General features: G+C 46.4%; 10 protein-coding genes across 10 annotated transcripts, besides 7 other annotated features; all 10 read right to left on the reverse strand.

The window, feature by feature from the left end:
- Nucleotides 1-233: 233 nt before the first annotated feature.
- Nucleotides 234-818, reverse strand: TraAM80_02628 (uncharacterized protein; the record flags this gene model as incomplete). Its single annotated transcript, XM_029379627.1, has 1 exon — nt 234-818. The coding sequence occupies one exon, from the start codon at nt 816-818 to the stop codon at nt 234-236; it is 585 nt and encodes a 194-aa protein (XP_029240549.1).
- Nucleotides 819-834: 16 nt separating this feature from the next.
- Nucleotides 835-916: a microsatellite.
- A 427-nt stretch (nt 917-1,343) lies between these two features.
- TraAM80_02629 (cytochrome c1, heme protein, mitochondrial precursor) lies at nt 1,344-2,120 on the reverse strand (the record flags this gene model as incomplete). Its single annotated transcript, XM_029379628.1, has 1 exon — nt 1,344-2,120. The coding sequence occupies one exon, from the start codon at nt 2,118-2,120 to the stop codon at nt 1,344-1,346; it is 777 nt and encodes a 258-aa protein (XP_029240550.1).
- Nucleotides 2,121-2,144: 24 nt separating this feature from the next.
- Nucleotides 2,145-2,178: a microsatellite.
- A 192-nt stretch (nt 2,179-2,370) lies between these two features.
- On the reverse strand, nt 2,371-5,268 carry TraAM80_02630 (alpha-adaptin-like protein; the record flags this gene model as incomplete). The annotated part of the gene is made up of 1 exon (XM_029379629.1): nt 2,371-5,268. The coding sequence occupies one exon, from the start codon at nt 5,266-5,268 to the stop codon at nt 2,371-2,373; it is 2,898 nt and encodes a 965-aa protein (XP_029240551.1).
- Nucleotides 5,269-5,334: 66 nt separating this feature from the next.
- Nucleotides 5,335-5,370: a microsatellite.
- Nucleotides 5,371-5,577: 207 nt separating this feature from the next.
- Nucleotides 5,578-6,741, reverse strand: TraAM80_02631 (uncharacterized protein; the record flags this gene model as incomplete). Its single annotated transcript, XM_029379630.1, has 1 exon — nt 5,578-6,741. One exon carries the CDS (start codon nt 6,739-6,741, stop codon nt 5,578-5,580), a length of 1,164 nt encoding a protein of 387 aa, XP_029240552.1.
- Nucleotides 6,742-7,224: 483 nt separating this feature from the next.
- TraAM80_02632 (glutamamyl carboxypeptidase) lies at nt 7,225-7,632 on the reverse strand (the record flags this gene model as incomplete). Its single annotated transcript, XM_029379631.1, has 1 exon — nt 7,225-7,632. The coding sequence occupies one exon, from the start codon at nt 7,630-7,632 to the stop codon at nt 7,225-7,227; it is 408 nt and encodes a 135-aa protein (XP_029240553.1).
- Nucleotides 7,633-7,877: 245 nt separating this feature from the next.
- Nucleotides 7,878-8,294, reverse strand: TraAM80_02633 (glutamamyl carboxypeptidase; the record flags this gene model as incomplete). Its single annotated transcript, XM_029379632.1, has 1 exon — nt 7,878-8,294. The coding sequence occupies one exon, from the start codon at nt 8,292-8,294 to the stop codon at nt 7,878-7,880; it is 417 nt and encodes a 138-aa protein (XP_029240554.1).
- A 971-nt stretch (nt 8,295-9,265) lies between these two features.
- Nucleotides 9,266-9,290: a microsatellite.
- Nucleotides 9,291-9,345: 55 nt separating this feature from the next.
- On the reverse strand, nt 9,346-10,233 carry TraAM80_02634 (histone-lysine N-methyltransferase; the record flags this gene model as incomplete). Its single annotated transcript, XM_029379633.1, has 1 exon — nt 9,346-10,233. The coding sequence occupies one exon, from the start codon at nt 10,231-10,233 to the stop codon at nt 9,346-9,348; it is 888 nt and encodes a 295-aa protein (XP_029240555.1).
- A 212-nt stretch (nt 10,234-10,445) lies between these two features.
- On the reverse strand, nt 10,446-11,237 carry TraAM80_02635 (pre-mRNA-splicing factor ISY1; the record flags this gene model as incomplete). The annotated part of the gene is made up of 1 exon (XM_029379634.1): nt 10,446-11,237. One exon carries the CDS (start codon nt 11,235-11,237, stop codon nt 10,446-10,448), a length of 792 nt encoding a protein of 263 aa, XP_029240556.1.
- Nucleotides 11,238-12,164: 927 nt separating this feature from the next.
- Nucleotides 12,165-12,485, reverse strand: TraAM80_02636 (putative endosomal integral membrane protein; the record flags this gene model as incomplete). The annotated part of the gene is made up of 1 exon (XM_029379635.1): nt 12,165-12,485. One exon carries the CDS (start codon nt 12,483-12,485, stop codon nt 12,165-12,167), a length of 321 nt encoding a protein of 106 aa, XP_029240557.1.
- A 108-nt stretch (nt 12,486-12,593) lies between these two features.
- Nucleotides 12,594-12,622: a sequence feature (A-rich).
- Nucleotides 12,623-13,117: 495 nt separating this feature from the next.
- TraAM80_02637 (putative endosomal integral membrane protein) lies at nt 13,118-13,468 on the reverse strand (the record flags this gene model as incomplete). Its single annotated transcript, XM_029379636.1, has 1 exon — nt 13,118-13,468. One exon carries the CDS (start codon nt 13,466-13,468, stop codon nt 13,118-13,120), a length of 351 nt encoding a protein of 116 aa, XP_029240558.1.
- Nucleotides 13,469-13,555: 87 nt separating this feature from the next.
- Nucleotides 13,556-13,572: a microsatellite.
- A 30-nt stretch (nt 13,573-13,602) lies between these two features.
- Nucleotides 13,603-13,656: a microsatellite.
- Nucleotides 13,657-14,432: the final 776 nt, after the last annotated feature.

Here is a 14,432-nt window from a genome sequence, read left to right on the forward strand (position 1 = left end):
AAAAAAGGAAGAAACCGGCAAACCAATAAAAACCGCAAGAGGAAAGAACACAATGTACCATACATGGCTGAAGCGGTTTCATCATCCCCTGTAAGAGAAAGAATGGAGGAGGAAAACTCACGCACGGCAGCAGCAGCAGCGCCCCCATAAAGCAGATGCAGGACGTCGAAACAGGCCTTCAAAACAAAAAAGGGAAAACGGGAGGGAAAAAAAAACAACAACAACGCAGGTGGTCACTTTTTCTTCGCCGCGGCTTTTCCCTTCTCCGCCGCCCCTGCACCACCGACAGCCCCTCTTTTCCCCGATCCTCGTTCCTTCTGGAACAAATCCACCGCCTTCATATTAACCTGCCGCATTCGAAAAGAGACCTTCGCCATACGCCGCTTCACTTGATTCTCAAGAATTTGCTTTTGCCACGGAGATTCAAAAGTGTTATGAGTTTCCTTGCTGAAAAGCTCTTCGGTGTACCAGTGCTGAGCTGCCAACTTGTTCTCATAGATGCCAGGGTACGTCCATTCAGGGCCAATGACGGGGTCCTGCTGGTCCTTGAAAATTGAAATGGGGAGCGACATGCCCTCCTTCCCGTACGTGTAGACATTTAGTGGGACCTCCTTCACTGGAATCAACTTGCGATGTTCCATGCGACCGTAGTAGGCGTGCTGGAGTTTTTTTCGTTCCCGCTCCAGTTCTACTGGGGTTGGGGCCACGTCGTACGGGAGGTACACTTGCTTATAGTCGGGTGTGTCCGAGGGCTTTCCGCCGCGCTTCAGCGCGACAAGCGTCACAGAGATGCGCCCAATGAATGTTGGGCGAAGCATTTCCCGCTACGCCCTGCAAGAAGACCCACAGCGACAATACACAAAAAAAACAACAAAAAAAAACGATAAATAAGGAGAAGCAAAAGAACAACAACAACGAGGCGATGTCAAGTTATGTTCCGTTGCTTCTGCAGAGGCAGCTTCAAGGTGGAGTCGACCCCTTCTGTGCGTTCACGCACGAGCCGTCGCAACAACAACAAAAGAAGCGAAGTAAAATGGAAGGAAGAACACAACAAAGAAAAACAAAACAAAGAAGAAGTTAACACACTTCAGTCGAATGAATATATACCGCTGCTATCCCTCCCCTACTTTCTATTCCTCCTAAAGACAGTTCAACATACGCCAAAATGTACCATATTTCATCAAGCTTCCTATGCTCCTTCCTCTTCTGTTCACACTTCAATCCACTACCCTAGTCCTTCCTGCTTTTTTTTTTCTGTTTCTTCTTCATCCCTACACCTTGCCGTTCAAGGTACAAATTGACGGCCTCCCCCGACCCTCCTAGAGACAAACGCACTCCCTCAACTACCACGGTTTCTTCCAGTAGCGGAATGTGGTGCGGCCGTAAATGCGCCAGTTGGTGTTCTTCTGTCCATAGTGCAGCAGGATGCAGTTCACAAGACCGAGCGTTGTGAACGTCTTCCAAAACATAACGCGCCGGTCATCGTACTCGGACTCGGCGGACCAGCGCAGGAAATTTACCACATCCTTTGCCATTTGGCTTATCGTCGCCGGAGTACCATCCTCGTAGTCCACCATTCCGTCCGAGAGGGGTGGGGGCATGGAGAGGCAACAATCCTTAAAGTACGGATTCCAGAACTGCCCAGGCTTCAGTTCAGGGGCAAATGGAGGAATCTCCAAAAGCTCGCCGTTACCCCAGTTGTAGCCTGTAATGAGGGAAAAGATGTAATCTGCCCCACCTTCCTTACCGAAAACCGAGTGCTGCAAATCCGGTGGCTCGGAACCATTGTTCGCAAATTGGGCGGCACGCTGGTTTGGAAACGGCACGGGAAGCGTGTCCGTCGGCTTGCCTGGGCGCGGGTTCAGCACACCCTCGACATCTGGCTCGGAGTCAATCACCTCATATTGCGAGGCCAGCTGCTTAATCTCCTCTCGAGTCATGAATGCCTGGAAGTGTGCGAAGGTCATACGACCCAAGGGATGACATGGTGCAAAAACCTCCGTGAAGATTTGGCGCCCGCGACGAACGGAAGGCCAGTCGAGACTATGCCAAATCTCAAAGCGATCGTTGTGGTTCCAGTACCAATCCCGTTTGATGGGATGAGCTCGCTTCCCTGCCATGATTACCTGATGCCAAGATTTAAAATATATATATATATATATATATATATATATATATGAAATAAATGGAAAAGTAATAAAAACAACAACAAAAGTTGAGAGTCACGGTTTTTATTGGCATCGCAGGCAAATGACTAGGAAGAGAGGTCAGCGGTGCAAACGTGAAATATGCGCTGATGATTAACAGCAGGCGGGGCGAGCGAGCGAGAGGGAGAGAGGAAGTGTGAGTGGAAGCAAAATGAAGCAAACCTCATGGGAATAAAGAGGCCAAAGTATCTCCCGACACACTCGTCTTCTCGTCAAGTTCCTTCCGTACGCTACCAAGCAAACTTTGCTCCAGAACATCCACGATGACAGCGCGGAGAACGGAACTTTTGGCAATGACTTTTGCGGCCAATTCTCCAGCGCCAGCGGCGAACACGTTCACCACCACGGGGTCATAACAAAGCACACCATGAGATTGGGTAGCGTGGGCCGCCATGGCTTTCCACTCCGTGCCACCTACGGCATGCATGACGCGGAACCCCATCCTGGTTAGTACCTCTGCAATGAAATCTTTTTGCGCGACACATCCTGCGGAGAGGTGTCGGGTGGTGGCAGAAAGAGAATTCATTTCTTTGCACAGCGTCTCGTACGATGCCTCATCCTTCTCATCATACGGAGTCAAAAACCGTGTGGTCACAATGGGCAGGGCAAGCACCTTCATCTGAGTGGTGTGGCCCTCCGCTCGCCTGTACGAGAGACGTACGGTAGGGGCCTCGCCATACGGTGCCCGCGACCTGGCAGCAAACTCCACGCGCAAAACCCCCCCAGAAGTGATGTCTCCGCGGTCGTTCCTAGATTGCAGCAGCAATCCAACATCTACACCGGTGATTTCTACAAGTACATTCTCCAACTCTTCCACTGTCAGCTTGTTTCGAACGGTCATCGTCACACGTGCATCGGCCCCACGGTACTGCTGCTCACAATGCAGTTCCACAGCTTCATCCGAGTAGAGGACACCTGACGCTGCCTGCAGTAGAAAAATGAAGCGTTGCCGCGCCAGTTCATTTTCTCTTGTCATGCCTTCCAATTGCGCTGCTGAGGTGACGGTAAACAAGGCCCCCAAGTCTACATCTGCTTTACTACCAGGCCTTAAGGCCGCATCATGATTAAATACTAAGAAATTAGAGCCGGCCGTTTTATTAGACACTTCATTTGCCATTGGGGCAACTGCAATTTCAGGTTCCCCGCGAGAGCCGCTCGACACCGCTTCCACAAGCACCGCCTCTCGCTGGAAGCGCCCACGCAGCACGAGAGAAAACTCATCCTCGCCGAAACTTGGCAAAGGCTCCAACACCTTCTGCAGCAGTTCATCGTTGCCCAGCTCGACGAGTCCGACGTACTCCATGGCGCGTTGCTGCAGCTCAACGTTGAAGCTACTTCTGTACTGATACAGTATGCTCAGTATCTTTTCACGTACCGTAATGTCGTAGTAGTTGTAAAGCTTGACAAATGTGCTTAGCATGATACTTTGCGTCTCCTCCGAGGCGTCGCTGAGGTAATTTTGAAGGACTTTCACCTGCATGAGGGGTGTACTTTCCGCATTCAGGGCGATTTGGTACCCAAATTCACCCAGAACAATAGCTGCAACACGCAACAGGACTTCAGGAACAGTTTTGTGCCCCTTCAACAGGTTAAACAACGTTGTGGCTGCCCTTTTCTGAACGTACGGGTGATTGATGATAACGTGCACTACACGACAAATTATATGTTGCGGAGTGAGTCTGCCAGCCTGGGAGAGCATGGAGAGAATAACGTCAACGTACCACCCGTAATCGACGCAATGCACCTCAGCCAGGCGGGAAATGGCAAGCACAAGATTCTCCTTGAAGACGCCATCCGCGATGGGGAGGTACGAAAGAAGTTCTTCAATGACCTCTGTGGCGGTCGCATCGTCGCACATGTTCACGCTGATGTCCAACGCCTTCGTGCGGATGGAAACGTCCGGGTCATGAAGAGCCACAACCACCTGCGGTTGGTACTGGCTACAGTACGTCCTGTATTCGTTGTATGACCTCTTAGACGAAGACAATTTTGACAGTAAACTAAAACCCAAATAACGCAAGTTTGATTCCTTCTTTTCCGTCACGAACCCACTGAGGACATCCAGACAGTCACTATAAAGCCGGGTATCTATGTCCCACTCAATGACAAGAGAAATCACTTCAAAAAACACAGCATTCATAGCACTCACACGATTCATAGTTCCCTTTTGTTTCTGTTGGGCTTGCGCGTCCCGCAACACTCTATCTGTCGCCTGCACAATCATCCGCAAAACAAGAAGAATATTTTCCTTCAGCACGGTATCTGTAGGAACGGGAAATTTACGAAGAAGGCGTATGGCCATTGCCTGCAACCACGGTGCAGGGACCCCATAGTATACATATCCCGGTTCCGTTTGCTTTGCCAGTATGATCTTTCCAAGGAGTCCAATGACTCGATCGGGTACGAAGCGAAAGAGATGAAAATTGTCCTCATTAAGGCACCCCGTAAGAAAGAGTGCGGCGCAACCACTCATTCCAAACAGCGGACTATGAAGAAGTTCAGTCACAGCCGGGACCACTTCAGCGAGGTCCACAACAGCGGGATACTTTCTATATATGCGCAAGTACGTCAGCACCGCCTTCTTGCGAATATGCACATTCCAACGATCATTCAAGAGAATACCTTTGACGTCTGAAGACAATACCTCCGCAAAATCCTTCCCACCCGTATTGGCAATCGCCGTCAGTGCCAAGTTCATATTAAACTCCTGCTCTGACAGAAGGTCCTTGTAAATCATATGTGTAGCTAACTTCAACAGCGCGTGATTCTCGTGCAGAAACACGGTAACAGAAAGGTAGCCGATCAGTTTCTCTGCCGGGGATGTTAATGCCAGAAGCTTTACCCCTTCCATGTGGCCAAATTCTACGGGGTACCCAAGCATTGCGATAAACATCAACTTGCAGACATATTTTTTCCTTTCATACGTGCTCATTGCCGCCGCGTTGCGAAACTTTGAACGGATCTTAACTAATTCCAGGTCGACACGCTTCTTTTCTTCAGTCAGGCTACTTGTGGCTTTCCGCACGTCCTGGATAAAGTGAGCCAGACCACGCATGTCCATTTTCCCGCAATCCTCCCTCCACTAGGCGCGCAGCTTTTAGTAGAAGGGTGGCGACTAAAAAGGCAAAATAACAATAATAATAAAAAAAAAAACAGAAAACAAACAAACAATGCGGAACTGCGTGAATAAAACGAGTTTGTTCTGATACCTTGTGCTGTGCATTTATAACAGTAACTAAGGCGCTCGCTCTGGCGGACATAACTATCCCCCACCCCACCCCACTGAAAAGGAAGAAGGGATGGATAGAATGAGAAAAAGAAAGATAAAATAGAAGAAATATTACAACCACCGTCATTTCAGCTCCGTCAGCTATGAGTCGAATAAGCGAGCCATCCCCTCATGCGTGGGGCGTGAGGGTGATGGAGGCACAACGCCTTTGTCTTTTCGCACTCTTTTCTTTACCGGGGTCTCCGGTGCTAAAACCTCTGCGTCGCCGTCTTGCTCCTCCGCGGAAGCGTGGTCGTTGTCAGAAGCCGACGAATAGGGGTTGGCCCCGCTGGTAGAGCAATCTACAGACGTATTCCCCGCACCTGACCCCGCCCGCATCACCACCCGCCTTCTTGTCAGCTTGTAAGCAGGCAAACGGTGGTGGGAATGCACCAAGCAATTTCCCTGCGATTGCTTCACGGACGACAAAAAAGATCTTCGATCCATCTTGCCTTCCCGCAAACTAGCGTGGGGCACACTCGTACTGAGGACGGAAGGAGGATGGCAAGTTTTGGCGCCGAAGGGATAAATAGTTTTGTCACGTCCTGTAGTTTTAGTATCACCACCTACTGCCTCCACAAGCGTTGAGAGGCTGCGGCTAGAGTCACATGCAGTAGTCACAGTAAAGGCGTTGGCTTCAGCGGCAGTGTTATCCACCACCAGATGTGAGCCCGCCAATGCAGCTTGGAGACGAACGTGGATGAGGAAGTCACACCCAAAGTTCACCCTAAGGCTACTGAGAACAGACGCTACTTCAGCCGGGACTACGTCCCGGCTCTCCCCTGAAGGCGTGCTCTCTGTACCATACCGACGCAAAAAGGCCTCCCACGGGGCTCTCAGCAGAACATCTCGCAGAATTGTGGGACTCGCTGAGAGCTTCAAAAAGAAACGCGGCAGAAGCACCTCCTCCAATTCCTCACCGTACTCTTCAATCATTTTCCGCCTACGTGGCAAAGATAATTCGGAAGGTGCGAGAATGCCCCAGAACAAAATTCGAGTTAGACGTGCCATTATCTCAACGATCACCACCCCCATGGATAGAAGGGCCATGCCCACAGGATTCCTTTTTCCCAGCCGTCCTCCCACCTTCTCCACCGCCGACTCACATGCTTTTATCAGTTCAAAAGGTGATGACTCTTCCACGTTTTCCTGGCGCTTCCCAAACACAAATGCATGAATTTCCTTCAGCGCCGCCTCAATAGTATCGGACCCAAAAGCCTTTTGCTGTGAAACAACACAGAAGCACTCTGGAAGCTCTTCCTGCATGACTATAGAGGATACCAAAGGCGATAGCACCCATACCGAGAACGTAAGAAAGCAAAGAACATATTAAGATAAAAAACCAAACAGGGTCACAAAAAGAAGAAACCAAGTAGTCGTTTGAAGACAACATGTGGAAGAAAAACCCGCATTCTCTGAGCCGTTAACTACGGTGCATTTTCCTTTTTTTTTGTGCTGGCACCTTAATACCCATGCACCGTAATTCTATCCCTGTATATTATGTCATACTTGACATTTACCGCAGAGGATCTCTCAAGTGTAAAGCGCCTTGCACCCCCATTAACAACACAACATAAAAAAAAAAAAATAGCCACATCTTTCCTTCTCCCTTTTAAAGCAAATTACACACAAAAAAATAATAAAATAAAAATGCTACCCCATCCGTTTTCATTCTTCGTTTTTTAGCAATACCGTGCGCCCATAAAAACAAATTATGCAACACAGACTCGCCTATCCCTGTTAGCATTCCTACAGATGTGGAGAAGCCAGAGTCCCGTCGCCGCGGGCAACAGCACGGACAATACTGACGCATCCTTTAAGCTGTTCCAAGACGACAAATTCATTCGCTTTATGTGCCTGCAAGATAGAGCCAGGACCACAGACAACCACCAGCAGCACACCTATTCCCTGATATTGACCCCCCTCAGTGCCACAGACTACTTTACGCGTTGCGGAGTCCTTGATAAGGCGAAGCAGGAAAATAGTAAACAATTTCTTTTCATTGATAAGTTCAAAAAAAGAAGCGTTGCACAGGCGCTTCAGTTCAATATGGGCACCCTTAAACACCTTCTTTGCGGCCGGAACAAGTATGCCATTTGTGTGCGCCTTTATCCTTCCTTCAATCTCATCAGCCCGAGCTGCCAGTATGCATCCCATTTCGCAAAAAAAAAAAAAAATCACACTTCAAAGGAACCATATTCAGGGCGTTACAGCCTTGAAGCACATTTGTTAACATGGTCGGAAAAGGGGCACCAAAGAAATTATCCTGCAGCCCATAAACTTTGACGTCCTCCGCAATGTCATTTATCTTCACAATGAGCTTCGCTGCATAATTGACGGCGTTACAGCACCCCTTTTGCCAGCCCAAACGACAAATACGCGGCTTTGCCATGTGAAGTAATTCAATATGAACGTGTCCCTTTGCGCGCCAAAACCAATTGATTAGAGATTGGCTCCCCAATGATGCAGCCGCCCGCCTTGATGTTGTGGTCCCGCAGGAATTGTGCCAGAACCTTCCCACTGAGGCAGCTAACATCCTCGTCGTACGTCAATGCGTCGTCGATCAGCTTCGCACGCTCCATCTTCAGCAGCTCGGGAGTCAGCGACATGCAAACGGCGATGACGCCCTTCATGTCGGACGTGCCGCACCCGTACAACTTCCCGTCCCTCTCCGTCAGCGTCAACGGGTCACTGCCCCACTTTTTCCCGTCCACTGACACCACGTCGCTGTTGCCGAAGAAAATGATGCTTCCCTCACCCAGCAGCGTCGCCCACAGGTTCGTCTTCGTCTTGTCGGGGTTGTGGACCAGCGTGCACATGACGCCGGGCCCCTCCAGGTAGCCCTTGCAGTAGTGGATGCGCTCAAGATTCGAGTTGCGGCTCGTGGTGTACAAAAGACACACGCTTTTCCAGTCACTCAACGCAGTTCATAGCTGTAAAGAAATGAATCTTGTGGAATACAAGTAAAAGAGAGAGCAAGATCCTTGCAGTGGAGCAGTTTGCAACCTCAACGTACACAGTCAGAAGGAATATCCAATTATTATTAATAATAATAATAAACTATTTTCCCCTTGTGTTCTTATATCTGACCCTGACGACAAAACAGGGGGGCCGTCACTTTGCCATCCAAGCTGTCACATCACCCCGCCAAACACAACAGGAAATATTCCCCCGTCTGAACGCATATAGGTAGTGGTCACCACGCTCTTGAGGGGTGACCCAACAATGGCCTGCCCCCCATGGCCAGCAAGCAATAAAGGAAACCCTCCACCGCTTCTACCCTCTCTCCCGAAGGTTCCCTAAAAAGGCCGTGAAGATGCTTTAGAATACAGAAGAATCTTCTCAACGCCTGCCTGAAAGATCCCCCATTCGTGAAACACCAAAGTCTGCAAGTCCTCGAGCTGCCACACCAACTATAAACATATCTTTAAACACACACAAATTCCACAGAACTTTTTGACTGCACGAACTGCAAATCCACACCTACGCCCTGGCTTGCGGACAAAGGCACCTGCAACAAATGCAAGGAAAAAGGCCCACCAGTTTTTAATAAAGCGCCGTAGCTTCCTTTTGCGTTTGTTCCCCTCCTTGCCGTAGCAGGTGAAGGCACAATCCAGTCATCCTGGATACATGGGAGATCAACAACATGATTTCTGAGACCCTAATGAAGAAGCTGGAAAAACAACAACTATATATATGGCATCAAAACAAAAGCATTCTATGGCCCTTGAGGCGTTGTATGAACATGCTACACGGACAAACTGCAGGGATACAATGCTGTACAACGTCGACACACATACACACACACGCACGCAAAGAAAGATCAAATTAAATTTCACTCCTTCCGTTCAACACGGGTTCACGTGGTATTCAATTTCGTCGGTGAATGTAAAACGGTCCATCCATTGTGCACCACTCCACACTAAGCTCCTGCCAGCGGTAATCCGTCATGGAAAAAATTTCAAAGGCTTCCGGATCACGAATCGCAGCGACGGAACGGCTATGTGGATAGAGATCATCAAAGCATAGAATTCGCGTCCCACGTGGAACATGACGAAGCCGCTCTGAAAGATAGTGCGTCAATGATTTTGGAAACAAGAGATTGGATAGTAGTATTGCCGTTCTCCCCCTTTCTTCATTGAACATTGTCTTATCAGCAAGTACTTTTGTCATATCTACAGCTACTATTTTCACATCGGGCATCGTTCTTCCGGAAATAGACTCCAATTCTGGCTTAAGTATATCCCACGCAGCTTTTGCAACACTGGCGTTGTGCTCACTAATCTCGATTCCCACGCACCGAGCACCTGTAAGGAAAGCCACTTGAAACAGAACGGATCCGTTGCCGCACCCAAGGTCATAAAATGTATCGTCAGAAGTTATTTCCATCAGGCGTATCATTCGAGAGACAAAGGTCGGGAGAAGTGACTTTGCGCATAAATGGCGTGAACCCGCAACTTCTGTGATGCGTTTACAGCTCAGGTTACTGTAAACACCATTCAAGACACGATCAAGAACAACACAAAAGCAACGTTTTGTGATGCAATGGTGGCACCCACTTTCATTAGGCTCATGCTGCAAAGGCAATCGAAAAGGATCATGAGGTGTTCCACTGCCTTGCTCGCCTGAGAGAGGCGTTTCAGGATGCGCTGCACCACAGACACCGCCGTCGCCTTTGAAAGCGGCGACTACTTCCAATGACCGTTTTTGCAATGGTAGACTTCGAGATCGTTTTCGTCGCAAAGCTAGGCCAGTCATAGTTTAATCTTTCTTCTGGTTTTAAAAAACCGATTGATTCCTGGTATTGACAAAGAAAAACAAATATAAATTGTATGACAAATAAACGTTGAGGATGCAGAGAAAGAAAGTCAACAAAACCAATAAAGGCAAAAACAGAAAGAGTATTTTTTTCAGTCAGCTAAAAAAAAACAACACACACACATTACCTAACAATAATGTCAATCAAAACTTTATTTTTTTAGAGCTTGTAGCCGCTTTTGTAGCATTTCTCTTTTTGCATCCAGAAGCCCACGTCGAAACTCGTCTTCAGAAGGGAGATCTACATCTACAAAATACACAGAGTTGCCCTCACGCCCCCTTTTCAGACACATTCCCCCATTATTTTCTTCATAATCAAGTCTTAACCTAAGTTCTGCCTTTTTTTCAACCTCAGACAAAAAAATCTCGGATTCACATGATGCAAGCTGTTTCAAGTAGGCATTGCTGGAATAAGATGACAAACCTTGAGAAGACTGTGAATCTGAGGACTCTGACTCTGACTCTGACTCTGGTTCATCCAATGCATCGACGGTATATCCGTTCACACCCTTATCCATGTCAACTTGAGCCTCTGGAAGCTCCTTTGCACAACCGAAGTATAGTTTTCTAGATGATGTCATTTTATGGCCTTTCCCCGTAAGTGCTGCCAATCGTCTTTCCCAAGGATTTTTTCTGGCAATAAGGTGGTTAACTTCGTCATTTTTAGATCGGACAACAACTTCTCCATGAGTTTCGATACTAAGCAGTTGTGGATCACGCAATCTAGCAATTTTATCCGCAAGATCCCGATTCAATTTAAAAAGAACATACTTAACAACTTTGACATCGCTAACGTCATGAGGATTCGTTGGGAGGCTACGCACCCCCAGCCGCAAAAGACGTTCTTGTTCAGCATTATGTTTGGATAATTGGTACAACAAGGTACTTTTTCTTTCTTTTTTCCTGGCCAATGTACCTTCAATCTCCCTCAAATAATCCTGCATTCCTTGAAATACGAGCTTTTATAAGATAATAAAGTAGACACAAAAGCGTAAACAAAGATGTTTCTTCAAACTGAATTGGGCCACAAAACGTACATATCCACGCAGCAAGAACAAAACAACAACAATGTGATTACAACAAAAACCACAGGAAAAAAATGGTGATAAAAAGAAGAAAGCAAAGTAAGTAAGTAATCAGAAAGGATATTCTGCATACGCCTGTATCATGTATTTGATAGATATCATCTTTGCATCAGAAAACAAAGTAATATTAGTATTACACAGGGCTCCTTCCTGAACTCCTCTTTTCCCCCGCTTCTTTTCCTTAGTCCGCCTTGGAGAATCGATACATGTAGAGTACAGACAAAAAAATCAAGCAATAAAGCCCATGACACTGTCTGCCACAACAAATAGAAAACTCAACACGGTCAATATATCCCAATTACATTATCACAGGGAAAAAATCATGTAGATCAAAATTTCCCACAATGGCATAAAAAACACAATAGAAAAAAAAACTGAACTTGCTCCTGTACAAAAGGCTCTCCACCACCAGCGATAATCTTCCGCACATACCGATAGGTATAAATCATGAGTATCGCCACCTCCAATATAGTCAAAATGAAAATTACAGCAACAAGAAGTAATAAACTAAAAACGTCATAATATTTATTAAACCAGAGGGATTCAAGAATAAAGTACATATCCATAAAAACGGCCAGAAAAGAGAGGATCCCTGAAAACAAAACAACTATCTTTCTTTTATACCAAGGTTATAAATGCACATAACGTGGTATCTGGCTATGCATTGATGAAACCATTACTGTACGTCTTCCAAATCTCATTACGGCGCCAATAAATACCAACATAACACTGATAAGGAGCCACATTCCCACAACAGCAGTTAATAATAACAGTGGAACAAAGAGACTACTTGATTGTGGCCACAACATAAAATTCATCACGAAAAAAAATCCCAAAAATCATTCCAAAAATACGTGTTCCAGCAGCAAAAATGTACCTCCACTTTTTCATGTTCCACAGTTTCAGTGGCCTTGCTGATGTATACACAGCATACGAGCCCAAAAATGCGAAACAAACTAAAAGCACCGTAAATGGGCTACCGCGAATTTGCAGAGAAAACCCCCCTAAAAATGCAAAAACAAGCACAGTAGAGGCCATACCTATGAGCTTCATCTCAGTTCCAGTAAAACAGGCCAGAAGCCCCCATGTAATGGGGGTGAAAAACATCACAATTTAGCAATTCCCATCCTGTGTACCCCAGGGTATCACTTTCTTCAATATCAATACCACTCACTTTGCTTAGGTCTCGTCCAACAACACGAGCCATAAATGCCGCAATAAAAAACTACACAAAACACAACAAAGAGTGTATAGCTCATAATTGAATAACAAAGATTATTCTGCCCATAAATAATTAGGTATATATATATCCCATCTGGATAACCACGGATCCTCAGTTCGAACCCTTGACACACCATAACTCCACACAATACAATCAGTTATCACTTGCAGAGGATGCGAAGGATTCATATTTTTTCTCTTTCCATGACGCTTTACATGCAGTTTCAGAAAGATTCTCCAAAGAATATGACTTACCCACAAATGACAAGATCCGGTATTTGTGCATAGAATCCCCATTGGCATTCCTTACTTCCTCCAAAGAATACTTGATCGTAAAGTGTATGTGGTTATTAATGAACATAATGCCACGAATTACGTAGCCAAGAAGGATTCCAATGTCGTATTCATTTTTCTCATTGATCTCAGCCAGTGGCAGCCCATCTAGAATCAAATTAATGCGGTATTTTGCTTAAATAACTCTAACAAACAAACAAAAAAAGCAGTGAGCTTTTTGCTCTCTATTTCTCTTTCACAGATTTCTTCACACGTAACATCATTAAATACACTACTATTTTCGTACGGAGTAGATTGTATACGATCTCCCATAAGCACTCCACCAATGCCACCCACCTCCCCTTCCACAGGTACACTGGGACGGCGCATGGTAAAACATTGTAATAGTCATAGTTTGGATAGGCTCGTACAGAGGTCAATACATTCACCTGAATTGTAACAATTTCATCCCTCCAAAAAAAAAATAAAAACCTCGGATGAACGTTTGGTAAAAACAAGGCATTGGTCCCATCCCCAAGAATAAGCGCGACAACCAGCACACCATACACATCTACAGATGAGCAACACAACGCCATCCCCCCAAAATAGGCACACACACACAAACCTAAACTATGAGGAACCTCTACCCAAAGGTGAAAAAAAGATGGGAAAAGGGGGAACATTATATATATATATATATTAGATTCAAAAGAGGAACGTACAAACACCCAATATAACAACCAAGAAGACATAGTAATAATAAAAATAAAACAGCACTAATAATCCCCGAATAGTATCGTAGAAGGACCCCCATGCCGCTCTCAGAGCGGCTGGCACACTAACGGAGCCGCGTCCTTGCGTCTCGTCCTGGCAACAAAGGGCCACTTGCGGCTACACTTGCACTCGCACAGTAAATACCGAGTTTATGTGTTGCTACTACCATATTCCCATTCTCTGGCGCTCTTCTGGGATGACATCAACTACAGCTGTACATAGAAGAAGGCAATTTTACTTCACCCCTTTCTCGAATCATTGGTGCGGTAGTGTGAGAGTGCACTTCATGAACCGTGCTCGATGCTCTTCTTGATGCAGAAGGCTCAGTGGCGCCTTCTCCTGACTAATGCCTTTACTTTTCCTCTTTTTTTTTGTATGTGTGGCTGAGTGCTGTAAGGCGGCTACACGCATCATGACTTTATGTGGAGGGCTTTGTATTGAAATTTATTGTAATTACCGGATACTGCTTGCTGGTGCATATACTTGTATGTATATATATGCATGTGTATGCGCAATTGTTTTTCTAAAGCGCCAGAGGTATGCTTTATCATACGGTGAGCTCCGTGCTTTGAGTGATTCCATGCTTGCGGGCCATGGCGGGTTGGGGGATGGGCGTGAGATGATCATGGGAACGTGTTATGGGGATTTGCTACAGCAAGGGAGTTGACACGGAAGAAGGTGCCAGTTGGGGAATTTTGAGCCATGTGTTACCACTTGTGATGATTTTGTTGAGGAACGATGAAGGTTAGAGTAGGCGCAACCATATATGGGCTCCATGCATGTAGT

The sequence above is a fragment of the Trypanosoma rangeli genome (genome assembly GCF_003719475.1).
Source record: "Trypanosoma rangeli strain AM80 chromosome Unknown Tra_15.4_contig_00061, whole genome shotgun sequence".
Lineage (NCBI taxonomy): Eukaryota > Euglenozoa > Kinetoplastea > Trypanosomatida > Trypanosomatidae > Trypanosoma > Trypanosoma rangeli.